At 51.1% G+C, this 26,590-nt stretch overlaps 3 protein-coding genes across 6 annotated transcripts in view; 2 read left to right on the top strand and 1 right to left on the bottom strand.

Annotated features, from left to right (window-relative positions):
- LOC106730881 (translation initiation factor IF-2-like) overlaps positions 1-9,157 on the bottom strand; it is a 15,091-nt gene extending 5,934 nt beyond the window's left edge. The window contains exons 1-4 of the mRNA XM_032467543.1: positions 9,043-9,157; positions 5,780-5,903; positions 4,858-5,449; positions 374-493 (exon numbers count right to left, since the gene is read on the bottom strand). Of these exons, the coding sequence (XP_032323434.1) occupies positions 374-493; positions 4,858-5,449; positions 5,780-5,903; positions 9,043-9,157 (951 nt within the window). The remainder of the gene's footprint in view (positions 1-373; positions 494-4,857; positions 5,450-5,779; positions 5,904-9,042) is intronic.
- ZNF623 (zinc finger protein 623) lies at positions 5,238-16,231 on the top strand. 4 transcript variants are annotated; one of them, XM_032468132.1, is made up of 3 exons: positions 5,256-5,380; positions 12,219-12,321; positions 12,467-16,231. In XM_032468132.1, the coding sequence occupies exon 3, from the start codon at positions 12,556-12,558 to the stop codon at positions 13,963-13,965; it is 1,410 nt and encodes a 469-aa protein (XP_032324023.1). In that variant the 5' UTR covers positions 5,256-5,380; positions 12,219-12,321; positions 12,467-12,555; the 3' UTR covers positions 13,966-16,231. The 4 variants fall into 4 exon arrangements, with proteins under 4 accessions (XP_032324022.1, XP_032324023.1, XP_032324024.1 ...); XM_032468133.1 differs by lacking the exon at positions 5,256-5,380 and adding an exon at positions 5,403-9,863; XM_032468131.1 differs by lacking the exon at positions 12,219-12,321 and having other exon boundaries at positions 5,238-5,380.
- LOC106730882 (translation initiation factor IF-2-like) lies at positions 16,019-26,590 on the top strand. Its single transcript, XM_032467542.1, has 5 exons — positions 16,019-16,027; positions 17,857-18,273; positions 19,115-19,230; positions 24,615-24,728; positions 25,906-26,590. Exons 1-5 carry the CDS (start codon positions 16,019-16,021, stop codon positions 25,907-25,909), a joined length of 660 nt encoding a protein of 219 aa, XP_032323433.1. The 3' UTR covers positions 25,910-26,590.

Raw genomic sequence — 26,590 nt, 5'->3', positions numbered from 1 at the left:
CCATAACTGAGACCAGAATCCTATGGGCACTTTCCGCTGCCCATGTTTCTGCCATAAGCCCCAGCCATATCCATCATCGTCCACACGGACTGCCAGCCAGAAAGTAGGTCTGGGTCTGCAGTGCACAGTGCTTGCGCTTGGGTCACCTTCCTCTTACTTCCAACAAATGCATATTTGGTCTCATCAGGTCAGTTTCAGATTTCTCCCTTTTTAATCAGTTTATACAGGGGTTTGGCTATTTGGGCCAAATGAGGAATAAACACCTGCCAGTATCCCAGAAGACCTAAATAAGTCTGTAACTGTTTAACTGTTTCAGGGCGGGAATATGCCTGGATTTTGTCTATTACTGCTTCAGGCAGCACTTTTGTCTTACCCGACCAAACAACACCCAAGAATTTGACAGAATGTCCAGGTCCTCGCATTTTGTCCTTGTTCGTGGCCCACCCCCAGCCCGCCAGGGCTTCTCGCAGCGCTGTGGCACTGGTTTCCAAATCTGAAAGAGAATCAGAGGCTAGCATGATGTCATCAATATAATGGAACAAGCGAACGGTATCTGGTTTGCTCCATGTAGCCAGGTCCTGGGCCACCAGGCCATGGCACAGTGTGCGGCTGTGCAGATATCCCTGTGGCAACACAACAAATGTCCATTGTCATCCTCCAGGAGACATCTGGCTTCCACACTGGCCACACTGGAGAATTATATGGGCTATGCGTAGCCCAAATTATACCGGCTTCCTCAGGCTTTAGAATAGTCTGTCCTATTTCCTCACAGCCTCCGGGCAATCGATATTGCCGGACATTCACCACTCGTGTGGCCTGTGGCAAAATCAAAGGTGCGTGATGAAGATGTCCCCATGTAACTGTTTTCACCACGCGGACTCTCAGGTGAAATTCCCCTTGAGTCGTCTGTATCTGCAATCCTTGCAAAATGCCTATCCCCAGAATATATTCAGCTACTGGGGAGATATGCTCTTCATATGCAGCAGGAGACAGACGGCCAATGCCCAAAATCAGAGTCACTCATTTAACACACATTTGCTTGTTTCCATATTCTTCTATATCAACCCATGGTCCCCCCAAATGCTCCAGTTTTCCATGCACCAATGTAATTTCAGCTCCTGTGTCTACTAGTGCCAGTAGTTGCTTTTTATACATAGGGAACCAGTGGATAGTCAGTTCAACATGTGGCTTCCGGTCATCGGGGTGCCCCACGTCCCAAACACCTTGGCCTTCCTCCTACTCCGGGAGGAAATCAGCAAGGCCACCTCTCAGGCCTGATGGGAGGTTGGCAATGGAGTATATTGTTGCTCAGGCCGTAATTTCTTCCCTAAGTCCATCAGCATCTCCAATCGCTGGCCATCTAATTTTACACAGTCCAAGCCAGCTGCCAGTAAATCACACCATATCTGCTGGCGATCTAGTTTTTGGGGCCCTCCTAAAATTGGAGCATTCCCCTTTTTCCTCCTCTGTGTGGACTTCCCTTTCTGAGTCACTGCATGGGAGGAGGGGGTCTTGGACTCACCTTGAGTCTTGGCAGTATGCACCCGCTTTCGGCGCATCTCTGTGTCTCCCAGATGAGCCAGAGCCTCAGTTACTTCATGTATGGGGCGGTTTACATACGGTGCTAGTAGCACTGCCATAGTCCCAAACGTTCCCGTTGGGCCATTAGCCAAAATCAAATCTTTCATTCAAGCTATAAGGAGTTCATCATTCAGACTATGGAAAAGCAAAGCAAACATCATCTGGTGCATCCATTTCTCAGACAACTTGCACTAAGTTCAAATACGTGGTCCGTTTACTCACGTGTCACTCGCTGTGGTCCCGCAGGAGTTCCCCCCTGAGCCATGGGCTCCTCCAGTTCCACCTATTGCCTCACCATGGGCCATAGACACAGTGGAATGGGGCTAGGGGCCAGGCTTACTGCTCTCAGAGACGGTAGGACCGGAGCTACACAGGCATAGCTGCTCTCAGAGGTGGCGGAGCTAGGACCATGCGGACACCTTTCTGCTGTGCTGGGTCTCCGCTTAAGCTCCTCTTCTCTGCACTGCAACGCCTCCACTTGCAACCGTAAATCTCTCATGTCTTGGCTAGCGTGATGTAAAACAGATAAGAACACCCAGGCCGCCCTCCCGGCTGCCTCTCGGTGGGCTAACGGGACATAATTTTCTAACAGTTCCAACGCCCTCCGGATGTCATCTGGCCAGGGTGCCACTGTGTCCCCATCTTCAGGCTGAGCCCACGTCAGCCAATAGGCTGCCACCGGGTACCATACAGAGGTAGGGGGCCACTTTGCTTCCATCAGAGCATCCCCGTCAGGGGCAGGGGGTTCAGAGGGGGCACTCACCTCATCCTGCTCACAGTGCCAAGTGTCAGCCGAGGGAGGCTGACGTGGGGTTCTAGGAGGTGAGGGGCCCAAACAAAAAAATTCATGAGGAGTTGCTGTACCGCCGGACAGACTTCAGCCAGAGACACTATGGGGTTAACAACATTATTGCCATAGGAAGGTGCACACCTATGATGCACCTGTCCTGCTTTTTATCTGTTCTCTGCCAGCACATGCACAATCTGAGTTTCTTTGTTCATTAGGCTTGCAAAATATCTCTAGCATGTGCGTACTTCTATTTTCTTTGTTCTAAATCTTATGTAATTGATGCACGTGTATAGCAATTGCTTACTGCATCTGCAAACATGCTCTGATCGTGGCCTTAGGGTCCCACAGCCTTAACTCATCTCAAGGCCAGCTCACAGTCTCTTTCTTCAGCATCTTGTAATTTGAAGCGTACAGCTCTTGTCCATGTTTTAAGACAGACAGCACTCTGCCCTCAGGCCTTCTCCTCCAGGAAGCTTTCCCTGCTGTGCAGGGGTGCAGGAGCACTTCCTCGGGGCCCAGCGCCGCGCTCTGGTACTTACTTTAAGGATCCCCTTGCTTGCTCCTCACCTCTCACCGCTTGTGAATGCTGTCCCGCCCCAATTCCAGTTAGACTGTGTTTTGCTTCAGAAACCTTGCTGGCCAGGCTGTTATAGCCTTCACAACCCAGATAAGGACTTGGGATCCACTGTGCAATGTGAAGAGGGGGCAGAGAACTGCCTGCAAGGCAGAGGGTGGTTCTCTGAGGTGGGATGGCAGGTCCCCCTGGGTGGTGTTTGTAAGTTCTCCTGTTGTAACATATGTAATAGGCAAATCACTCAGTATCCCAAATAGAAAACAAACTCCGTCACATCATAAGGAAAAAGACAAGCAGCCCAGTGGGAAAATGGGTGAGGTCATTTCAGACAACTGGAGTTACTGACATTCCAATGGTTGATAGAAATAGAGGGCTGGCCTGACTGGCCATCAGGTTTGCTCACTGAAACACCTGGCAGGAGTGGGGACTGATGGAGAAGGGCCCCAGGGAAGCACTTTGCGGGGATGGAGATGTTCTAGGCCTGGATTGTGGAAGTCACACAGGAGGATTTTTATTTATCAAATATATTCATTTACTAAAAATAACCACATTTAATTTTAAGTACATCTCAGTGAAGTTGATAAAAAAAACCAAGATACCACTCTTCACCCCTTAGATTAGTAAATTTCAGAAAGTCGTGTAGTACTGAGCATTGGTGAAGGTGTAGGGGAACAGGAATTCCTTCACACCACCAAAGGGAGTATAAAGTACACAGCCACTCTGAAAAGCAGTATGATAGTACCTAAAATTAAAATCTGCACATTCAATCCCATCTCTAGGCATAACTCCTAGAGATACCCTTGCTCACAGGACTTGGGGATACTGTACAAGGACCTACTTCCCTGCAGTATGTGCAATAGAGGAAAGCAGAGGAAAACTGAAGCGCTCGTTAATAAGGCAGGGTAAATGCAGAGCAGTGTAGACGTACAGTAGGACTCTGCAGTTTGAGTGGGTAGCCCAGACCAGATATCTGTATCATGGGACGATTTAAAAACAATGCTGAGTGAAAATAGCTGACAGAACAATGAGACGATGGGCACTTTTGCTGTAAACGCTTAAAATGAACGTACGGACTGAGACCACGTATTAAACATGTCAGCCCACATTGTCTGCCACTCCTGTGGGTCTGGTAGGGGCTTTACTCTGTGCTCAAGCAGGCTTCCAGCTCCTTCCGTCGTGCTCCTTTCTGCTACTCTCTCTTTTGGAGTCCTTCAGAGGGTCCTCTGTACCCACAGCAGGTGTGAGACAGGAAAGGGGGCAAGGTACAGTCATTCAAGGAATACCACAGCAAATAATACCAGAATGGCAAAAGATTCAAACCCCAGTAGGCCTTGAGGCTCAAGATGGTGGGGGATTTGACTTCTTGAGCTTCATTATATGCTCATTGTAATACATTAACATGGTAAATAACATGCCCATGACAGTCCCAAGGCTGGCCAAAAAGTCAAGAGTAGGAAATGGCCAACTTCCTGGGAATCCCAGCCCTTTCCCCAGGCTACTCAGACTGGTCCTTACACTTATTAGCATATGAAGCCACTGAGCCCATAAAGACTGACAACAGAGGGGCGCCTGGTGGCCGCCCTCTCCCACAGGGAACACCGCCCATGGACACAGGGGGCTCTCCAATTCTCCCAGAGTGCAATCACCCCTGGGTTTGGGTTTGGTAACTGGACGCCTGCTCTTCCACCGGGAGGGGGAGAGAATGGCGGGATTTCCCGCGACCCCCCAGAGGCCACGGGGCACCCCTGCGATCAACCGCACAGCCAGGGCAATGGCGAGGCCGCCAAGGCGGTCGACCTGGTCACTCACTAGCTGTGTGTCCTCGAGTAAGCGACCTGACTTCCAGCTTCAGCCTAGTCTGTAAAAGGAAGATGTTAAAAGGCCCTCCTCAGGGGCTCATAGTGGGCGTTACCAGGAGACCGACCGGCGGGAGGCGCCGGGAATCGCTGCCAGGCGCGGGAAGTGGGCGGGAGCCCCTGCGGCCCCTCCACAACAGGCCTCTCCTCTCAGAGAAGCGGCCCTCGGTCCGGGGCCCTGGGGCCGCTCCGCACGGGCGCGGACGCGCCCCCGAGCTCCGCTCGTCTTCGATGTCGGCATTTACAGCTCGACGGAAACCGACCCCCTCACAGCCATTCACAGCGTGGAGACAGACGGCGCTCGGGGCTGCGGGGGCGCAGAAGCTGGAACGCTGCTCCGCTCCGCCCCCGCGGCTCCCCGCACCACCCCCGCAGGCCGGCCGGAAGCCCGCACCACCGAGAGGCCTCCCGGCCCCGAAGCGCCTAGAGCGGCACCGGAAGCTCCCCGGGCGGGGCCTCGGACCGACTTCCGGCCGCGGCGTGTGGGCGGCGGTGCGGGCTTTGTTGGCTGGCCTGCGGGGCGGGCGGACCCCAGTCTGCGTGCGGGGTGCGTGCCGTCCTCTCGCCACTGGGCGCCGGGTGAGTGGCGCGCTCCGGGCTGCGGGCAGCGGCAGGGTCCTCCGGGCGGACGGGCGGGCTGAGCGCGGCCTGCCCCGCACGGGTGTCCCGGAGCGTGGGCCTCGGGGAGCCGGTCTCCCGGCGCCATCACGGCCGGGTCTGCCGGGCTGCAGTCCGGCCCGCAGCTTCTCTCCTAAAGAACGTCGTGTGGGTAAATACCCAGTTCCACTCTTGGTTCAGTTCCCCAGCTCCAGGGTCACACCCTCAAACCGTGTAGCCTCCAGCTTCGGCGTGTGTCGCAGCTCTCAAGCTCGCTAGCCCCTCTGAGGTGGCCTGGGGTGGGGTCGGGATACAGGTACGGGTGGCACTGCTGTCGTGTTCTAAGCCTGCCTCCTCTCTCTGGAGCCCAAGAGAGCTCACCAGATGAGGCTGGGGAAGTGGCGGGATGCTTGAGCCTCTTTGTGCTGGAGGAGACGCAGAGCCGCGGCACCTCTCCCCTGCTGGGGGTGCAGGTCACGGACAGAGTTCTCTCCGGCGCTTGGGCCTGAAAGAGAATTCCCAGGTGGGGAGAGGTGATTCGGCTGCGCTATCCTAGCTCTTCTCTGACGGCTCTCTTTCATTGGAAGTCGCTATCAGTCCCAATGGCCATCTCTGCTGATGTCCCGGACGTCTTAGCCCCTCACACAGTGGCTGCACCCTGGTCATGGGATTCCCCAGGGCCTGAGTAGCATGCCTGCGGTTTCCCAGGAATGCTAGCTGGAGGCCAGCTTTGAGCTAAGGCAGTTTGTCCGTAGAGCTCATGACCACCGTGCGGTGCTCTCTGCAGCATGACTGACTTCACCTGAGGTCCAGTCCCGATGAAAGATAGAAATAAGTGTCTTTTGCCCACCTAGGATCTGAGAGATACCAATGTCATTGAATCTTAAGGCGATAAACCTTGCTCCTGTCCAGAGGTGGGACTCTTGTCCCTGTTGTAGATGTAATCTTGTAACGATATCTTAATAATGGCCCTAATGACAACAACCCTCTTATGGAAGATACAGACGAGGGGTGGGGGAGGGCTGATGTTTTTTCCACAAGCCTGACCACGTAACTCTAGCCTCTCCTGGAGAGAAGGTGATGGATTCCCTCCTTCCCTAGAAAGGTTTTGGGGGTGATAGGGAGGGAGGGCCGAGCTGAGAAGGCCCAGACAGCGTTCTTGGCCAGAGGTGGCAGGGCGCTCCGGGAAGTAGCTGACCCAGAACAGGGTGGTGCCATAGAAGCAGCACCAGGAGCTGCTGGGCATGTCCAGTGCTGCCTCGGGTTGTGGGAGATGACTGCTGAAAGGACACTGAACTCGTCAGGAAAGAAGAAGACCATTGGTGTCCTTGGTCAGAGCCCTGGGAGCAGAAGCCAAATGGCCTGGGGTGGGAGGAGGAGAGAGCAGCCAGCAGCTCCTGAACCTCCCTGAACCTGGTGGACGCTGTGAGGAGGCCACGAGGAAACAGGAGGAGCACACCTGCGTGCTCACGTCCCTCTGGAGCTGCAGTGGCGGCCGCAGGGCAGCCCAGAGGTGCAGTCCCCTGGAGCTCTGCTCTGTGTCTTACTCAGTTACCCTTTTGCCCTTCTTTTCCCATTATTCCCGAGGGTGGAGGTCTGCAAACCTCCCTGTGTCCTGTCTCTAGGCTGTGAGCAGCAGTGACTGACTAACTTGCCAGCCCAAGGCCATAATACCTCTTTACCAGTGTGGACCTGAAACAGCTCCCAGTGCCTGCGTGCCACTCCTCCCCCAATCTCAGAGCTACTCCGGGCAGCTCACAGGCCCCCACCCCCTAGATTAAGCTCCCACTCTTTCCCCAGCACTGAGAATCGCCTGTCTCTCTCAACATCAGCTGTGTACTTAGATGATTTCTTGTTCTAGTGTCACAGCAGAAAGGAGGGCTATGTTAGCCTCGCATGTTTTGGAACCAGAATCTGGTGTGTGTTTATTTCCTTTTGTTCATTTCACTCAGGTCTCTTTAAATGAAAGAGTATCGATTTAAGTTTGCTTGCATCCACAGAAGATAAAGGAGCTAAGCAGAAACAGAAAGATTGCTGATTTTCCAGTAAATGTTAATTCAAAGCAAGGTATATCTGATTTGAAAATCTTCCTCTAAAATTAAGGAAAAAATTATGAAAATCATGAAGAGATACACGTTTTTAAAGCTGTATTCGTGTAAACAGATGCAGGCTTGTGTTCAGGTGGTATAACAGTCATTTTAAATGAAAAAAATCAGCAAATATCACCTCCAAAGCAAACCAATAACCTAACCCCCTTTTTTAAGAAAAATAAGGTTTAAAACATAAGCTTACTTTTATAATACTAGTCCCGGCTGATCTAAGCAAAACATCCTATAAAAGTGTAAAAAGTTCACACCTGGAAAGGGAAACAAAATCTTTGATAGTGGTAAAGGGCAAGGGACAGACATACCTGGGTCTGAACCTGAGCGCTGCCACGACTGACTTGGTGGCCTTGGGTTATTGACTTTCAGTCTCTTTCTTCATCTGCAAAATTGAGTAAATAACAGGGCTAATAGCTGCCTCATGAGGTTCGAAGGTGTGATGGGACCACACCAGCCACTTGTGCGGCCCACCTGGCTGGGGTGCCAGGGGCCCTTGTAAACAGTGCCCCTCCTCTCCCAAGCCTGAACCAGGGAGGCATGTGAAGGGCAAAATGTGCCCTACTACTGATCGGAGCATTTGCTGGCGTGACGTGGGGCTGCTTAGGCTGAGTGCCAGTTACACACTTGCCTGCCTGCTTGCCGGGAGCCCTGGGAGCTGCACCCTCCCCTGGGGTGGGGCTGGGCTGGCTTGGGAGCAGAGCAGAGCATGCACCCTGGTGGGAGAGGTCGGGCTGCATGCCTTGTTATGCTCCTGAAGATTTGACTAACTCCTTCCACCTCTGGGGAAGAGAAATGGGATGAATACATTGGGAACATCCTTCCTCATGACACCAGAGCACAGGGATGGGGGCTCCCTCCAGCGCCTGGCCTGTAGCAGGGACCCTGAGGACCTCTGACAGTAGCGCCGCTCCAAGGCCAGGCGCACCAGTGCGTCTGTGTGGGTGGTCACAAGAATGCCAGGGTGCGTTAGAGATGGGGAGAGTGTTGCAGAGGGATGGGTGCACTGGGTCCTGCCTGTATTTTTGAAAACTGCATGTGTACATAGTAAATGTACAGTCGTTTTAGCAGAGGTCTGGGTGAGTGCGTGTGAACTAAACAGCTGGCAGTGGTCTTGCGTTGAATTGCTGGGGATTATCATTGTCTGTTTTGTTTACCTCTTGAAATACTTCTACAATGTGTATTTTATGTTTGTAATTGCTGAGAACTAACAAGATAGAAAAGTAAAGCAAAACAGGATGTGAGACTGAGTAGCATGGTCCTGACTTCATACTATATTGGGGCAGAAAAAAGGCCAGAGGAGAAGTAATGTCAGTGTAGTGATCTGAGTGGTGGGGTTAAAGGTAATTTAATTTTTATTTTTAAAGTTTTTCTCAACTAGCATACTTTACCTTTATACCCTGGGTGGGGGGGGAAACTAGTTAAAAGTAATTTTTGTAAGCAAGAGAATGATTTTAAACCAAGTTAATGGGCCTCTAACTCAGAAAAGCATTCTCAGCGCATGCGACCAGGCAGTGGTCATAAATGCTGTGGCGCAGGGCACACCGGGAGGGCCACTGCTCCAGGAAGCCGGGCTGCGGGTCTCCGTGGAGAGAAATGCCTCCCGTCTGCTGCTGTTCAGATGCCCCTTCTTGCTGTCGGGGTTCCGCTGCTTTTTCATCGCGGGGAGAACTGCATCTGAATAGTCAGGTGGACTATTACCATTTTTTAAGCATGGGTTAATTTTGCTGTAACAGATTCGAAAATGGTGTTTCCAACAAGAAACGTGGCTTCTCATGTTCCATCTCACAGGCACTTGGGCAGCTCCGCCCCTCAAGGTCTCTGGGAGCCTGCCATGCTGTGTTGTCACCTGTCACTGTGGGCTGGGTGAGGGACTGGGACATGCACACACTCCTTCCATTCCTGGGTCCTTGGCTGGAATCAGTCACACCTCACTTCAGGGCCCATTAAGAAATGTCACTTGCAGGTGGCCGTGTGAACACTAAAATTTCTGTAGGGATTTCTGTCACTAAAAGGAAGCAGGATGCTGGGCAGCCTTCAGTCTCTGCCGCTGTTTACCCCACTGGCCACCTGGTCCCACATCAAGCCTCCCCAAATGCTGTCCCCCACACCCAGCAAGAGAGCAGGGCGGTCACATGGACGCATGCACTCAGGAAGGGGGAGAACCCCAAACCCACAGCAGTTGCTGGTCCACAGCTGCCATGGTTCCGGGTAGAACTTGCAAAGGTGGTCTGAACAAGTGGCCACTGATTGAAGTGTTCCCAGGACCCAGTGGAAATGAGGCCCTCCGTCGACTGAAAGAGAAGTACAGGGCCACTGACAGCTGTTCTGCTCGTAACCCTGAGCTGCCAGCAGCCCGGCTGCGGGTGAGTGGAAGAGTGGGCTGTGCATGGTGGCACGTCCGGACAGACGGAGAAGCTGTGCGGGAGGGAGGGGCGCTCCCGGGCACGTCCTGGGGGTGGGCGCAGTGCAGGCCCGAGTGCTCTGGGATGAACTAGACAGGGGCAAAGGTTCTGCGGCCTCAGGGATGTTCTGAGTTGTGCACTTGAAAATGATGAGTTTTATGGTGTGTGAATTGTACCTTAATAAAAAGTGGGCACACGATTAATAAAAAGCAGACACAAAAGAACATGCTGTTATGACTCCACTTCAATGAGACTTAAAACAGAGATGCTTAACCATCATAACAGAGATGCTTAACCTTGGAGGGGAGCCTTTTGGGTGACAGAAATGGTGGTGGTTAGATAGGTGCATGTGAGGCGTTCGTCAGAGGGGTTCATGTGATGTAGCTGTAGCAGAGGGGCAGGGGAAAGATGTGGGAAGGAAGCCCGGCCTGGACGTAGAGCGTGTGTAGCCTGGTTACACCTGCTCCCTGGGCTGCGCCCTCTGCCCCACTCTGTCCTCGGAGGCACATCCTTGTCTTTGGCAGCCACGTTGCAAATGGGTTTTGGATGGCATCCCTTCGTGGGGCTGCACAGCAATCAGTTTGCTTCCTGCTGGTGCAGATTTCGGGTGGGAAGTGGACTCAGCTGGGGAGAGCCCTCAGGTGACATGCCTGGAAGGCAGGCAGGATTGGGCAGTGAGGTTAAAATTGTGACCAAGGCACATCCCAGTGGATCTTGGGGGCTAGTATGACCCTTCTGAGTTGCCCCAGGTGGAGGCAAGGGCACTGGCTGGGGTGTGGTAGGCTGTGTTCTCAGGTGGCCCTCTGAGATTCCTGGCCCCTCATGTCCAGCACCTCCCAGCCACCAGGTTGGGATTTCAGGGATGTAGTGAAGGTCCCGGTCAGTTGCCAAAAGGAGCCCTGGGAAGACGAGGTTTTCGGCAACTGGTGGCAGAGGAGAAGTCACGGCGGGGGGGGGGATTCTCTGAGCTGTTCTGCCAGGAAGACAGGTTTTCCCAGGGAGCCACAGCACGTAGCTGAGACAGTTCTACAAGTGCAGGGAACCAGATTCTGCTGATGGTCTGAGTTTGGAAGTGCTTCCAGATGAGACCTCAGCCTGGCTGACACGCTGTGTCACTCAGAAGGGTCCCAGTCCTGCCAAGCTGGACCTATGACCTGCAGCACAGAGGTGGCAGATAGACACTGTTTCTGCCGTGAATTCTGTATCACTCCATAGTGACGGGCAGCTTCCAGTGGGAGGCCTTTCCTGGGAGGGGCCATGGCTTTGGCAGGTTCCTGCCTGAAGGCGGTTCTCAGTGGAGAATTCCAGAGCTGGAGGGCAGCATTGCTCTGAAGAGGGGAACTGGGTGCCACGTCCTGGTGACCATGTAAGGTTAAGTAACCAGGCTTTTCCAAAGCAAACATGCCCATGTGCAGATCCCAGAACCCCCAGGCCTCCCTGCACCCTTGCCAATCGTGAGCTCCCTGGAGACCATCCCTGCCTCAACTTCCCTACCATGGACTGGTTTTGTCTGTTTTTGACCTTTGAGTAAGTGGAATCACACAATATGAACTCTCAATCGATGTTACATCTGCGAGGTTCGCCTGCGCTTTTCTGCGGGCGCTCTTTTTCACCGCTGTCTGTTTCTCCCTTGTCGGAGGACTCCTCAGGCCACCCTTTTCTCTGCAGATGGGTATTTTGGTGGTCGTCAGTGGTGCTGCCGTGAACCTTCCAACTCCAGACTTCTGCAGAGCAGGTCTGGGGTCACTGAGTAGATAACGGGTGGGTGTAGTGCTCAAGGGGACGTGTCTCCCTTAGACTGCAACAAGGACACCGACCCATGTAATGCGGGAGGGAGCGGCGTGGGCACCAACAGGTGGCTGGTAAACGTAGTGGGAAAAATGGACGTTCTCACCTCATTGCTTTTGTTTTCTCCCTGAAGTGAGACACAAGGTCATCAGCCGAGAGGGAGGGCAAGTGTTGGACGTTTGTGAGGAGAGAACCAGGAGGTGGCCCTATGGGAGACTCACCCAGGTGTAGACATTGCGGGCAACTCTCAGGGCCCTGTTAGGCAAGTGCTTGTAAACATGGAGAGAATGCAGCCAGCAAGGATGCAGACCAGGTCAGGAAGCAGGCTGAGTTTTGGCCGAGGTGCGGTTTTCTCGTGCATGTGGTAGAGGAGCTGGGGCTCACGTGCAGGAGAACGACTGATACGTAGCCTGCAGTGAGTGTGACACCATAGACCGACCATGCTGCGAGGAGGGATGGAGGACCTGAAGGCAGGAAGGGCAGTGGACAGGTGATGAGAGCGATAAACTTGTGTTTCTTTGGAAATAGGTCTGGATTTTTGAATGGAGTCCAAGCCACTTCCTTCCCCTCTGCTCCCTGGCCAGTCGGGCCCCTGAGGTCAGAGGTGGAGCCCAGGGAAACCGCCCCAAGGGTGAGCCGAGCACTGTGCTGGGTCAGGAGTGTGGGCAGAGGGACACTTTGCTCTCCCACTCCTTGGATTTGCATTTTATCCCCTACGTGCTCCAGCACATTCCCATCTGTTAACAAAGGGAAAGATAACCTTTCTCTTATTTCAGGTTCTGACAGGTGACTCGAAGGCAACCCCAGACTCTGAATTTCTGAGCATGGAAATCTGCAGACGGCAACGTCAGAAGCCCTCACGGTGATGGAGCTTGCTGCCCCTGCATCTGGGGGGGCCCCCGAACTCAGGTTGAGGGGGCTGTTGGGAAACCTGGAAGGGCAGAGCCTGCGGAGCTGTGCCTCCCAGGAGGCAGGTTTCAAGCAAGTGACGGTCACCCACTGGAAGATCCAAGCAGGAGAAGCAGCCCTGGTGGGTGGTAGGTCAGGGGGGAGCCCGGTCCTGAGCTCCAACCTCCTCATACTTCAGAGAGAGCTTATAGAAGGGGAGGCCCACCCGCACAGGTGCGACACACACGGGGAGGGGTTTGGCCAGAGCGCCCGCCTTGCCGAGCACCGGCGAGCTCACACTGGAGGGAGGCTCTACGTGTGCGACGTGTGTGGGGAGGACTTCGTCCACCTCGCGGGCCTTGGGGAGCACCAGAAAACGCACGCGGGAGAAAAGGCGTTCAGGTGCACCCAGTGTGGGAAGGGTTTCTGTCACAGCGCAGACCTGGTCCGGCACCAGCGGGTTCACACCCGCGAGAGGCCTTTTGAATGCAAAGAGTGCGGGAAGGGCTTCAGCCAGAGCTCGCTGCTCATTCGACATCAGAGGATTCACACAGGCGAGCGGCCCTACGAGTGCAACGAGTGTGGGAAGGCCTTCATCCGCAGCTCCAGCCTGGTCCGGCACTACCAGACCCACACGGAGGTGCGGCAGTACGAGTGCCAGGAGTGCGGGAAGGCTTTCCGCCACCGCTCGGACCTCGTGGAGCACCAGCGCATTCACACCGGGGAGCGGCCCTTCGAGTGCAGCGAGTGCGGGAAGGCCTTCATCCGCAGCTCCAAGCTCGTTCAGCACCAGCGCACCCACACTGGGGAGCGGCCGTACGTCTGCAGCCAGTGCGGGAAGCGCTTCAGCCAGACGTCCAACTTCACCCAGCACCAGCGCATCCACACTGGCCAGAAGCTCTTCCAGTGCAGTGAGTGCGGGAAGGCCTTCTTTCTGAGCTCGTACCTCATCCGACACCAGAAAGTCCACACCGGGGAGCGCGTGTACGAGTGCAAGGAGTGTGGGAAGGCTTTCCTCCAGAAGGCGCACCTCACAGAGCACCAGAAGATCCACGCGGGGCACAGGCCCTTCGAGTGCAAGGACTGCGGGAAGGCGTTCATTCAGAGCTCCAAGCTCCTGCTGCATCAGATCGTCCACACTGGAGAAAAGCCCTACGTGTGCAGTTATTGTGGGAAAGGCTTTATTCAGAGGTCAAACTTCCTTCAGCACCAGAAGATTCACACTGAAGAGAAACTCTATGAATGCAGCCAGTATGGGAAAGAGTTCAGCTCAGCTCCAAACTTTAAAAGTAACCAAGATGTTCACCAGGAGGGACTTCCCTTGAGTAAGACCCCTGTACATTTGGGTAAGAAGTATGTAGGTCAGGGGGAGCACACGGACTCGTAAGTGACGACCCTCCACCTTGCCGATTGGGGTCTGGAAGCGCATGGCAAAGAGGCCTGGTTCACGCAAGTTTGGATGTGTCTGCGTCTCCCTACGTCACGGGCGGGGCTGCCTCCGCAGTGGACCCCTGCCAGCCACTGTGGCAGTGCTGGCCCCCATCCTCCTCTGTGGGAACATGTGCCCTCCGGGGAGCCATGCGACTGGACAATTGGCTGAGCTGGCACAGTGCCGGGGCAGGAGCTGGGCCGGGAGAGAAGGTTCTTGTATCTTACTGCTCCGTTACAACCGCCCCTGAGCTCAGTCCTGTTCCAGTCAAGTTCAGAAGTGTGTATCTCACCTTATTAGTTTAAAAGAAGATTGTTTAGCAAATTTTGGTCTATCAGAAAGGCAAGTTGGAGAAAGGTACTTCCTTGTCCAAGTCTGCGGATTGGTTCCCTGTTGTCCTCGGGATAAACTCCAAACTCCCTGCACTTCCTGGAGCCCCATCTGCCACCGGTGAACTCGCGGCTGTTAACTGCCAGACGTCCCCACTCAGCCAAGCCGCTCCAGCCTCCTTGGTCTTCGCTTGGATGTCGCTCTCTGCTCACCTGGCTCCCCGGACACGTCAGGACCCGCCTCAGGCCCCTTGCTGGGCTCAGCCGGCTCCCCCGCCTCTGCTTCTGTTGCTTGTTGTTCATTCGCCTGTTAGTGCACTTCCTTTGATATGTCAACATTGTGTTTTCTGTACCATCTCTTCCATTATTACACTGTTAATTCCTGGAGAACAGTGAGCATATCTGACGGATTTATGTGTCGCTGGAGTCTAGGGTGAGGTATAGAAGGAGCGCGCCCGAGCTGTGTGCTGGGCTTTGTCCTCTCTGTAGTACTGATTTAAAAAACCTGTTTGGATGTTCTTTTTGTTGTTCTGTTTTGTAACACTATAGCCTTCTGGTCTACTGGAAACGACTTCCCTCTCAGCCCCGTTGGCTTTTGCTTGCACTTCATTCAGTGAGGCCAGTGTTAAGACTAGCGCCCCTTGTGTTTTTTGCTATCAGAGCTTATTCAAGACTGTCCACTTTTGAGGGGACCCTTGTCTTCACTTAGTTGTGTGTGCATCTTCCTAATTCATTCCAAGGGCTCACAGTCCTGATGCACTGCATGACTTTTTCCTGTCTCAGCAGTTCCATGACTGACTCCAGTTCTTTTCCCTTTCCCTGCTCTCTGGATCGCTTTGGCATTGATTTGTAAATGTATTGCTCTACAAGGACCAGCCCTAAAACTGGGGAACAGTTAAGACTGCCCACCTCGAGTCATCCAGAGCCTGATGGGGAACTGCACGCTGAGTGGAAGTACACATGCGTCCCTGTCGTGTAGGAGCGTAGGTAAGGAGCTGACTTACTCGGCGTGGGGGTCTGGGACAGCTTTGCAGAAGAGGTGACACTTGAACTGGCCTCCAGAGAGAAGCAAACATGTCAGCTAGAGAGGCAAGTGATCCTGGAGCGGGAACCTGCGGAATGGGAGATGTGGCGGGTCCCTTTCTAGGAGGGGCTGTCAGAAGCAGGCAAGTTCTGTTACCCGGCGGCAAACTGTCTAGCAGAACTATTAAGTTGTTGCCTCTGAATTTCTTTTATCTAAACATTTAACAAAACAACCAGTTTTGAAATGATTTAAAGCAATGTTTTGCCCATGAGGGTGTATTTTCAGTCTTAAATTCCCACAATGCCAGAAGCCTTAAGGGGGTAAATAATTCAAAAAGAGCATACAGTACTCCATCCTTTGGGAAACTCACCATTACTAGAGATGTTTCAGGTGGTATAGAAGCAGATTTTATCAGACCATTTTAACCAACTTTGGTTGAGGTCCAGTTTCCATACAGTAGAACACCTATTTTTAAGTGTACGGAATTTTGACATATCCATGTACTTGTGTAACCACCATCACAATCAAGAAAAATAACAGTTCTCTCACCCAGAAATGGTCCCTTTTGCCTTTTCCTGGTTAATCCCACGCTAGCCCCAAGTAACCACTTTCTGTCTGCGTGGATTAGTTTTGCCTGTTCTGGGGTTCACGTAAATCGATGCACATGGTATGTAATCCTGTGTGTCTGACGTCTTTCACTTTGGCACGTTTTGAAGACTCAGCTGAGTACTTCTGCTTCAGTAGCTCTTTCTCTTTGTGAGTAGTGTTCCATTGTAGGGGTAAACAGTGCTTATTATTCACCTGTTGGTGGAAATTTGGGTTTCCAGTTTTGGCTGTTATGAATAAAACTGCAATGAGCATTTGTGTAAAAGTGTTTTATTTGGACATGCCTCTTTATTTCTCTTGGGTAAGTGCCTAGGAATTTAATTGCTGGATTATGAGATACATGAATTTTAACTTTATAAGGAATAGCCCAGAAGTTCTCTATAGTGGTTGTGCCATTGTACCCTCTGCCACTGTCAGGGCTCCAGTGGCCCACGTCCTTATCAACACTTGGTATTAGCCCTCTTCTGAAACCTAGTGGCGTAGGTGACACCTTTATGCTTCTGGTTTGTGTTCGCCTGCTCCGTGATGGTGAGCATCTCTCCATGTGCGTGCTGCCAGTCTGTCTCACCTTTTGTGATGTGTCTGTTCACATCTTTTGCCCACTTTAAAATTGGGCTGTTTGTCTTGCTATTTACTTGTAAGAGTCTTTTCTATTTTGGGTCAAAATCTCTTCCAAATACATATTTGTGATGAGTATTTTTTAGTCTTTGGCTTACCTTTCAATTTTCTTCAGATTTAACTTAAAAAAATTTAAAGGTCCAATTTACCAAAAAAAAAAAAAAATTGGGTGGGATAATTAAGTTTTTGTTTTTTTTTTATTTCTTGATGGAGGTATTGAGGATTGAACCCAGGACCTTGTGCATGCTAGGCATGTGCTCTACCACTGAGCTACACCCTCACCGCCCCCCCGCCCCCAATTTTTAAAATAGTTTATGCTTTTTGAGTTCTAGCTTGTTTTTTTAAAAAGCCTTTTTCCCATTGACATTGCCAGTGTGTAGAAATTGATTTGACTTTTGTAATTGACCTCATATCCTGCAACCTAGATAAATTCATTTATTGGTTCCAATAGCTTTTTTCTAGATTCTTCAGCATTTTCTGTGTAGATAATCAAAGAATGTTACCTCTCCCTTTCCAGTTTATATAGACTTTGTTCCTTTTTTTTTTTTTTTTTTTTTTTTTGCTTTATTGCACTGCTAGGGCTTTCTGTACAGTTTTCAGTAGAGGCGGTGAGAGGACGTCCTTGTCTTGATACCAGCGTAACATTGCTCTCAGTTGTGAATTAGTCTCCCCACATCTATTTTCTGAATTTGTTTGCATAATAATATTTCTTCCCTAGGTGTTTGATAGCTTTCACCAGTGAAATCCTGGGGAGTTCTTTGTGGGAAAATTACAAATTCAATTTCTCTAACAGATACAGCACTTACTCAGATTTTTCTATTTCGTCTTGTGCCAATTTTGGTAACTTGTATCTTTCGAGGAATTACTTATTTCATCTAATACAATTGCATAAAGTTGGCATAAAGTTGTTAAAGTTTTTTTCATTGTTTTTGTGCATTCCATTTTACTTAACTAATTATACTTGAAATGATGTCCCCTCTTTCCCTGGTGGAGACTGTGTCTTGTGTTTTTCTGATCAGTCTAGCTAGAGCGTTACCCACGTCCTTAGTCCTTTCAAAGCAGCAGCTTTGGTTTTTCTTGATCTTCTCTATTGTCTCTTGTCTATTTCATGAAAGTAGAATCATTTTCTTTCTTTCCTTCTCCTTTGAGCTAATTTTCCCTTCTCTTCTCTAGCTTTTGAAAGTGGAAGCTTAGGGCTTTAGTTTTCAGACCTTTCATCTTTTCTGACTTAAACGTTTAAAGCCAGCAATTTTCCTCTAAACACTGCTTTAGCCGCATTCCCTAAATTTTGATACATTTTCATCACTTCCGGGGGCCGGGAAGGTGGGCGGAACTCGCGCGCACCAGGAAGACGAATGCCTGGAGGGGCGGGAGGGCCGCTTCCGGGAAGAGCACTTCCGCTGGGAAGTCAGCGGAAGTGGGAGGCGGGAGCAGCGGGGGGAGGGGCCGCGAGCGCGGGGCTCGGCCGGCTGCGCCCGCCCCCCACCCCCCACCCCCGGCTCTCCGCGGCCCTGCGGGGTCCGCCCGCCGGTCAGCAGTGCGCCCGCGGCCCCGGCTGCCCCAGCGCGCCTCCGCGCCTCGGCTCGTCCGCCCGCGCGCTCTCCGGCGGCGCCCTCCCCGGGCGACCCGTCCGTGGCCGTAGGCTGCTTCCGCGTCTGTGACTCCGCCGGGCGCTCCGGAAGGATCCGGGTGTGGGTCCAGCTGCCGGCTTAGTCTCTAAGGCACCCCATCTCCGCGCCCCGGTTCATGGCTCCTCCTCTGGGGGAGCCGCGTCTCTCGCCTTGCCTGCGCTTCAAGTCCATTGGCGTCTTCGGTCATTCCCGCCTCTCCCTTTCCGCCGTCCCCGCCTCTGCCCGGCCCCCTTCCTCTCTCCGCTCGACTGTCGGTGGGCAGTGGTCACCTCCCTGTCTTCCCCCCGCCCCGCCCCGCTCCGCTCCGCCCCGCCTTGCCGCCTTCTGATTTTGTTCACCGCGGGGGGATCTTTCTGAAACGTAACTTGCCACAAAGGTCTACGTTAGACCTTTCCTGCCTTTCCTGTAAAACCATGGCGCAGGATGCCCTGGGTACCCTTGCCCGCTCTTCTGGCCGTGCCTCACACTAGTCCTCTCTCAGTCGGCCAAGTGCAGCCGTTGGAACACGTAGTGGATGCCCAGTCCAGGGAGCCGTTCTTGTTTTATCGCAGTGATCAGTGGCTGGAGGAGCTCGGGTTCTCCTGCTAAGCGCTGCCCGAAATGCCTGTGCCCAGTGTACCTCCTCGTGTGTTTATAAGCCATGTACATCTTTTGGTGAGAGAATCCAAATATTATGTCCATTTTAAGCTTCATTTTTCTTTCTGTTACTGGTTGGTAGGTGTTCTAGTGCTGGATGTGAGCCCTTTGTCAGATACACGTACTGCGGATATTTTCTCCCAGTCTGTGGCCTGCCTTTTCATTTAACTGTCTTTTGGTAAGGAAAAACTTTTAATTTTGGTAAAGTCCATCTTTGGTAAAATAGCATTGTGTCTTTTATTTCTATTCCTGAACACATGCAGTTTGGGAAGACTTTTCTCCCCGTGTCATGTGACCAGACGTCCACAGATCGTGGGAAAAGCGCTAGAGGTCTGCCCAGTCCTGCTGCTCCCAAGAGCACAGATGAGTCGAATACCAGGTGAGGTCAGAAGAACAGTTGGCGCTTCTGCTACTGTGGCCAGGACTGTCTGTCACAGAACCCCTGACAGCACCATCTGAAGAGCCTTGGGAGCTGGCCCTGGACCTTGAATCGGCACCTGAAGTTGGCTCTTAAGGTAGCCGTGTTCACTACAGGGTTTTGTGGGGAGAGGCGACCTCTTTGTTGTGGCTTTATAATTCCCGCAGCAGCTGCCAGTGTCATGGCGCTGGGGTGGCCAAGACCTCTTTGTTCTAAACCTGAGGCATGTTTTCTCGTGCAGCCCCAAAACCTGCTGAGTGGGGTTCACAAGGGCACCAGCTCTCACTCGGAGAACTGGTCAGGGGACAGGACACCTGACCCCCTTCCTGTATGAGTGCTGTTGCAGGTTATCTAAATAACTGGTGAAGGATTTTGATTTTGTTTTGTTTTTGAAGAATTCCGGAGAGAAAAGGTTGGGGCTGTGAAGGGCTAGCAGAGCGCCAGAGGCACTGCATTGAGGGACCTCTCACCCCAATTTGAGCAAACCAGCTACAAAAAGCATTTTCGAGACAATCATGGACATTTGAACGTGACCTTGGTATTAAGGACTTTGTGATGATAATGGTGATTCTGTTTTTAGAAGTCCTTATTAAGGATGCATTCCGACACACTTATGGGTGAAATGGCATGATGTCAGGGATTTGCTTTACAATTCTATAAAAAGAAGAAACAAAAAAATACTGGCAAACGAGTTGCTTGAAGCTGGGTCATGAGTATGTTTGAATTTTATTTCACAGGGTATTTATATTTTAAGGTCATTAATACATACTGAAGGAGGTTGGAAATAGCCATTAGGTCATGTTTGGGTCTGTGTCAGTCAGCTCGGCCTGCATGGCAATACACAAAAACCAGGAGGCTTAAACAAACAACAGGAATGTATTCCTCACAGCTCTGGGGCCGCAAGTGTGAGATCAGGGCGCTAACACAGCCAGGTTCTGAGGAGGATCCACTTTCTGGCTTGCGGACGACGCCTTCTTACTATGTGCTCACGTGGCAGAGGGAGGGAGAGCCCTGGTGTCTCCTCCTTTTTTAAGGGTTCTGTCCCACCATGGGGCCCCACCCTGATGACGTTATTGCACCCAAAGGCCCCACCTCCAAACACCACCACGTTGGGGTTAAGGCTTCACACTGAATTTTGTTTGGAGGTGGGTGGAAACAATTCAGTTTGCAGCAGCAGTTCTCTGGGTCAGTGACCAGCTGGGAGGGGGTCACACAGTCATGGCCACTGAGGCCACGCGAGCATGGAGCCCAGGGCCCTCCAGAGTAAACAGATCTCCCCAGTGGAGCATCCACGTGGCTTCTCTTTTGTTTATAGAATCCAAATCTTTGCACCAGTGCTTGTGTTTTTCTTCCAGTTCAGAGCTGTGGGCAGGACAGTGGCTAGTTTGTTCCCAGCCAGCACATGGAGTTGTGAAGGCCCTCAGGGGGCCTTTCAGCGCAAGTGTGAATGGCCGGTCTTGGACAATAAGCACAACAGAGACAGCTTCGTCCTGCAGGATCAGCTGGCCAGGGGCTGGGTCACTGGTTCTGGTTTGTAATCCTTCACGATGCTTTTACCTCCTGCTGTGACCATGTGGGGTTAAATGTGAACAATTCAGAATCACGAAATTAACTACATTCCACCTGCCGATGATTATGGATGGATCCCAGCAGGTTACCCTAGCGCTTGGCGGCCGCTGCACAGCAAGCACACCTGCTCCCCTGTGCTGGCTGGTTAGTCCCAGACTGCAGTTTTCTCTGTGCCTGGCTCTGCGGGCGCCGGTGGAGATGGCTTTGAGGGAGCGGCAGCTGGCAGGCGGTGAGGGACACAGCGGCCTCCGCGTGCACTTGCACGTTGTTCCTGACGACACGCTGCCATCCTGACACCTTAGAAGGAGAGGCGTGGTAGTGAAGAAATGTGAAGACACCATAAGGTCTGCACTGCCAGTGCCCTGTTGCCATGTCCCCAGGGGCAGAGTGGTGGGGTCCTCGAGGTAGGTGTCCCATAAGGTGTACCAGCCTTCTCAGGGCAGGTGCACCTGGCCAGCAGCTTGCTGACCCAGCCGCCACTTTATCTGTATTTATCTGGGGCAGAGGATATATGAGTCACCTTGGGACAGGACAGGTGTGCCGCTGGAGACTGACAGCTGAGTCTCGTCCCTGGTCTGGGCCCTGGTGCTGTGGGGAGTCCACGCCCTCACACACGTTCTCTCCCTGACTCGCCCAGCAGCCTTCTCGGGACCTGGCCCACAGAGCACAGCATCCACACCTTCCCACTTGGGGCACAGAACACCCAAGCTGGTGTGTTGTTGCTACCTCGTCCCTGTCTGTGACCTATTGAACCCCCCTCCCCAGGAGTCCCTGTGGTCTGACTGCCAGCGTGAAAAGTGTAGACCTTCCCCTGGGTGGGGGTAGGGAGGGGTGAGGTCCTCATTCCCTTGACCAATAAATTAGGCAACTTTATCTGGAAAAGAGAGCCGAGTTCACGTTGTTTTAGTGAAATTTATTCCAAGTTACAGGTCAATATAAGCCTCACACTAAACAAAGGATCCCCCTGGGAAACAGCAGAGACTAGACCCCCCCACCTGGTCCTCAGGCCAGAGGGATAGTCTGCTGACAGCGAGTGTGTCCTCGAGTGCTTGTCTAGGGCCGTGAAAGTGAGCACATGATTTTGGCTTGTTTCCCTCAAAGTAGTGGAACCACACCCTCCACGTCCTTCTGCTCGTATATTTTGTCCGCCTCTCAAGGAGCCTCCTCGTCCCTCCCTGCTCTTAATAGCTTCGTGGTTTCCATAGCTCAGGACTGTGGACGGCCTCTTCCTGCACCGAACAATTTTACTCTGATGTCTGTTTGTGTGAGTGGGTTGTATCCGTCTCCTGGGACAACCATACCCCAAATGTACCTCAAAAGTGCCACAAACTGGGTGGCTGAAGCCAACAGAAATTTATTCACCCCAGTGTTCATAGAAGCACTATTTACAATAGCCAAGACATGGAAACAACCCAAATGTCCATCAACAGATGACTGGATAAAGAAGGTGTGGTACATACATACAGTGGAACACTACTCAGCCATAAAAAAAGAATAAAATAATGCCATTTGCAGCAACATGGATGGACCTGAAGATTGTCACTCTTAAGTGAAGTCAGCTGGAAAGAAAAAAATGCCATATGACATAATTTATATGAAGAATCTAAAAAATAATAACAATAATAATAAGGACACAAATGAACTATTATTTTGATTTCTTGAATCTGTGTCAGCACATTTGACTGTCCTTTATGATTAGTTACCACATTCTGTTGATTCTTATTTTGTAGTTGGCTTTATTCCTTTGATAACTATGTAAGTTTAAAAAGCTAAAGATCTAATCTGTTCTTAGAAACAATTAGCACATATATATAAACTAAAAAAAATGTGCAGTATACTGTATATATGTATTTACATGCAATATAATGTGTATGTGCAGTCAAACTGTAATTAAATTCTACAAAATAAGACTGAAAAAGGAAAAATAAAACAGACAACGGAAACCTGTCTCAGTTCTACAGGCCAGAAGTGTGAGGTCAAGGAACTGGCCCAGTGGTGTACCTCTGAAACCTGCCTCTCAGCTCCTGGTGGTACGGCCATCCTTGGCATCCCTTGGCTCGTGGCCACGTGGCTTCGTATCTGGCTCGGTTATCGTGGGTCTTCCCTGTGCGTCTCTGACTCCTTGTAAGGACACCAGTCCGATTGGATTAGGGCCTTCCGTACTCCACGGTGACTTCACCTCAGCTAATGACATCCGCAACAACTCTGTTTCCAAGTCAGGTCTCATTCTGAGGTCAGGATTTAAGCATCTTTCACGGGACACAATCCAGTCCACAGCATATTTGCAGAACAGACTCCTGGAAGAACTAACTCATCAGGAACAGACAGCCAGGGAGGTGGGGCGGCCACGCGCTCAGGCTCAGCAGGCTGGCGCCCCGCCCCGCCCGGGGGGGCCCTCCCTCCCTGGGCCCTGCTGTCGCTGGCACTGCCCTGTGTCCTGGGCAGCTGCTCTTCTCCGATGTGCACTGGCTTTGGGTTTCTTCTTTAATGCCTGCTTTTTCTGGTAGGTTTTCGTTGGCTCTTTTTCTTTATAGTTTATTATAAAGTTATGTTTTGTCTATTTGGTCGCTGTAAATATTTTTTCCAAATTGTCATTTATCTTCTAATTTATAGTATATTTTACCATAATGCTTTTCATGTTGATTTTCCTATTATAATCTTTTCTTTTATGCCTTGGAGTTTTCTTTCTTGTTAAAGACTGGCTTTTTTAAAAAATTATAGCCAGTTACAATGTGTCAGGGGGGATATAGCTCAGTAGCAGAGTGTGTACTTAGCATGCACGAGGTCCTGGGTTCAATCCCCAGTACCTCCAATCAATCAATCAATCAATCAATCAATCAAATAATTAATTAAAAAAAAACCAGTATGTCAACTTCTGGTGTACAGCATGATGCCCCAGTCATGCATATACATACATATATTCATTTTCATATTCTTTCCCACTAAAAGTTGTTACAAGATACTGAATATAGTTCCCTGTGCTACACAGTAGAAATTTGGCTTTAATCTATTTTTATATATAGTGGTTAACATTAAAAAGTGGCTTTCTACTCCTCAGAATCATAAAAGGATTCCACTACTTTAATGTTTTTACTTAAAAAAAAAAAAAACTAATAGGCTGTACATTTAGAGCAGCTTTAGGTTTACTGAAAAATTGACCAGGAAGTATGGATTTCCAGAGCCTCCCCAGCACCCCACCCCGCGCTTCTCATCTCACTTCCGTGTGGCTCGTCTGTAGTAGCTGATGTACCAGCACTGATGCGTGGTTAACAAAGGCCATGGTTTGCCTTGGGGGGTCTGTCTTGGTGTTGTATTCTGTGGGTCTGGATGAATACACAGACACGCATCCACCATGTAGCATCGTCCCCACTCAGTGCCTGGCATCACCAGTCTTTCAACTGTCACCATGTGTTTTTGCCTTTTCCGGAAAGTCAGAGTGGGAATCCCACAGTAAGCAGCCTTTTCAGGTGGGCTTCTCTCTCTTAGCGATGTGCATTTAAGGTTCCTCCATGTCTTTTCATGGCTGATGGCTCATTTCTTTTTAATGCTGATTAATATTCCATTTTCTGGTTGGACTATCATTTATCTGCTCACCTACTGAAGGACATCTCGGTTGCTCCCAAGCGTTGGCAATTATGAATAAAGCTGCTATAAACATCTGTATGCAGGTTTTTGTGTGGGCATGAGTTTTCAGCTCCTCTGGGTTGGAGTGTGATTGCTGGGTCCTGTTGTATGATTATGCTAATTTTGTAAAAAACCACCAAACTATCTTTCAGAGCAGCTGCACCATTCTGTGTTCCCGCGCCAGCAGTGAATGGGAGCTCCTGTTGCCCCATCTCCTCCTTAGCACTTGGTGGTGTCAGCCTCTGGGACTTCAGCCATTCTAACAGGTATGTGTTCACTTTTTGTTCAATGTTTGGATCTTCAGTCACAAAGATCCAGGCTAGCCTGATGGTGAGGGCCCTTTACTTGCTCTGGTGTCCAGCCGTCCCCCTCATCCCCATCTCCACTCTTGCTCCAGGGTCAGGCCTCTCTGCGCCAGCGGGCTCTTTGCAGAGGGACAATGCAGGCCAAGGCAGGGAGGACCAGGTCGTCTCCCTCCCTGCACGTGCAGCCTTCCTCTGCAGGCTGGGTCGCTGTACCCACAGGGTGCCCTGTGCCCTGCCTACCACACAGCCACCCACTCCCCTGCTCTCCAGCCACAGTCTGTGTCAGCATCCACCCTAGCCCAGCCTGGCCTGGTTCACTGAACCCCCGGAGGTGCTGCCCTCACCTGAGTCCTCATTGCACCCTCTGAGGGGGCCTGTCCAGTGGCACCCTGCCCCTGCTGAGGTGACCAGAAGCTAAGCAGGGTCAGTGACTTTTTGCGGGAGGTGACAAAGCAAGGTTGTGGGTGGGCTTGCTGTGGTCCTGCTCACCACACTGGCCTGGAAATCCTAGGGAGGGTCTCTGGGTGGCATCGGGAAAGCCCCCATGGCGCCTGCGTGGTGAGCAGTGGTTACATGGGGCAGGAACCACAGAGCAGTGAGCAGGGGACAGAAGAGAGTGGTCTGAGAGGGGCTTAGACTGGAGGTGCCCATTAGGGCCATCCCACCCCCTCTGCTGCTAGGTGTCCCTGGGACTGGTATCCCATGTGGCCCAGCCTCAAGGCCATGCTCTCCTCCATCCCCATAGCCGCTGTCGGGGTGGCAGGCAGCCTGATGGGGCAGACGAGGGCTGAGTTTGAGCTCTCTGTTCAGCAGCAGATGCCGGAAAGCCATGCAGGGAATGAGGAACTACCAGAACTAGCCCAGCAGGATTTTTAAAATAAATTTTTTTAATCAAAGCATAACATACACACAGATATGTCCTAAATGGTAAGTATGCAGGTGGATAAACTTTCATAAAGAATAACAGTGTCTAATTTGTGGGTTAACAAAAGGCAAAGCAGAACTAAAATCTTATTATCAATAGGTTCTAAGTCAGGAAGGTATGATGGAAATTTAAAGCATTCTGAGGGTTGGGAGGAGGGTAATAATATTATCTTCATGAATTATAAACTTAAATGTGCTTGTTAACATTTCTTAGGTGACCACTAACAGAGAAGAGTGTGATTTCCACACAAGTAGAGAAATGAAAGGAGAAGGAGGGGTTCAAATGAAACACAGAGAAAGGAGACAGTAAGTAAAAAATTAACTGATAAAAAAAAACTTCCATGAATACCGTAAATCAACCCATGTAAAATAACTACACTCCAGTCAAAAGACAAAGATTGTCAGACTGTATTCTAAAATATAAGAACCATTTATACTGATTCTAGGGACACATCTGAAGTATGAAACTGACACCCATAGAAAGGGGTGTGCAAGACAAAACGAGAAGAAAGCTGGAGCAGGCTGTGGGCAGAGGCAAGGAACACTGCAAACTGGTAAACGAGTCAATTCACAGAGAAGAGCTAGTACTAAACTTGTATGCAACTAATAATTGCTTCAAATACATAAAGTAAAAATGACAGAACTACAAAGAAATTGACAACTGCCTACTCTGGGTGATGTCTCTCAGGGAGCTATTTCATGGAAAGTCATGGGCTGGAGGGTCTTGAGGACAGGGGCTGTCTCGGCAGGAGAGAGTGGTGTGCCAGATGCTGGGAAGAGTGCCTGGGAACAGGAAGTGTGGAATATGCTGCTCTTCAGTAGCTTCATAATTACCAAGAAACTCTATCTAAATCTATTGATTTAACACAACAAATTAAAATAAAGGTTTGAACAAGGTC

This window comes from Camelus ferus, chromosome 25 (assembly GCF_009834535.1).
Source record: "Camelus ferus isolate YT-003-E chromosome 25, BCGSAC_Cfer_1.0, whole genome shotgun sequence".
NCBI lineage: Eukaryota > Metazoa > Chordata > Mammalia > Artiodactyla > Camelidae > Camelus > Camelus ferus.
Note: the sequence above shows the minus strand (reverse complement) of the source record. Positions and strands in the feature narration are given on the sequence as shown.

Excerpts from the sequence above, each read along its gene's own strand:
- ZNF623 (XM_032468131.1), top strand. The coding sequence starts at position 12,556 with ATGGAGCTTGCTGCCCCTGCATCTGGGGGGGCCCCCGAACTCAGGTTG.
- LOC106730882 (XM_032467542.1), top strand. Across the intron at positions 18,274-19,114 it reads GGCGCTCCGGAAGGATCCGG|TTTGGGAAGACTTTTCTCCC; the intron begins GTGTGGGTCCAG and ends GAACACATGCAG. Across the intron at positions 19,231-24,614 it reads ACAGATGAGTCGAATACCAG|AGCAGCTGCACCATTCTGTG; the intron begins GTGAGGTCAGAA and ends ACTATCTTTCAG.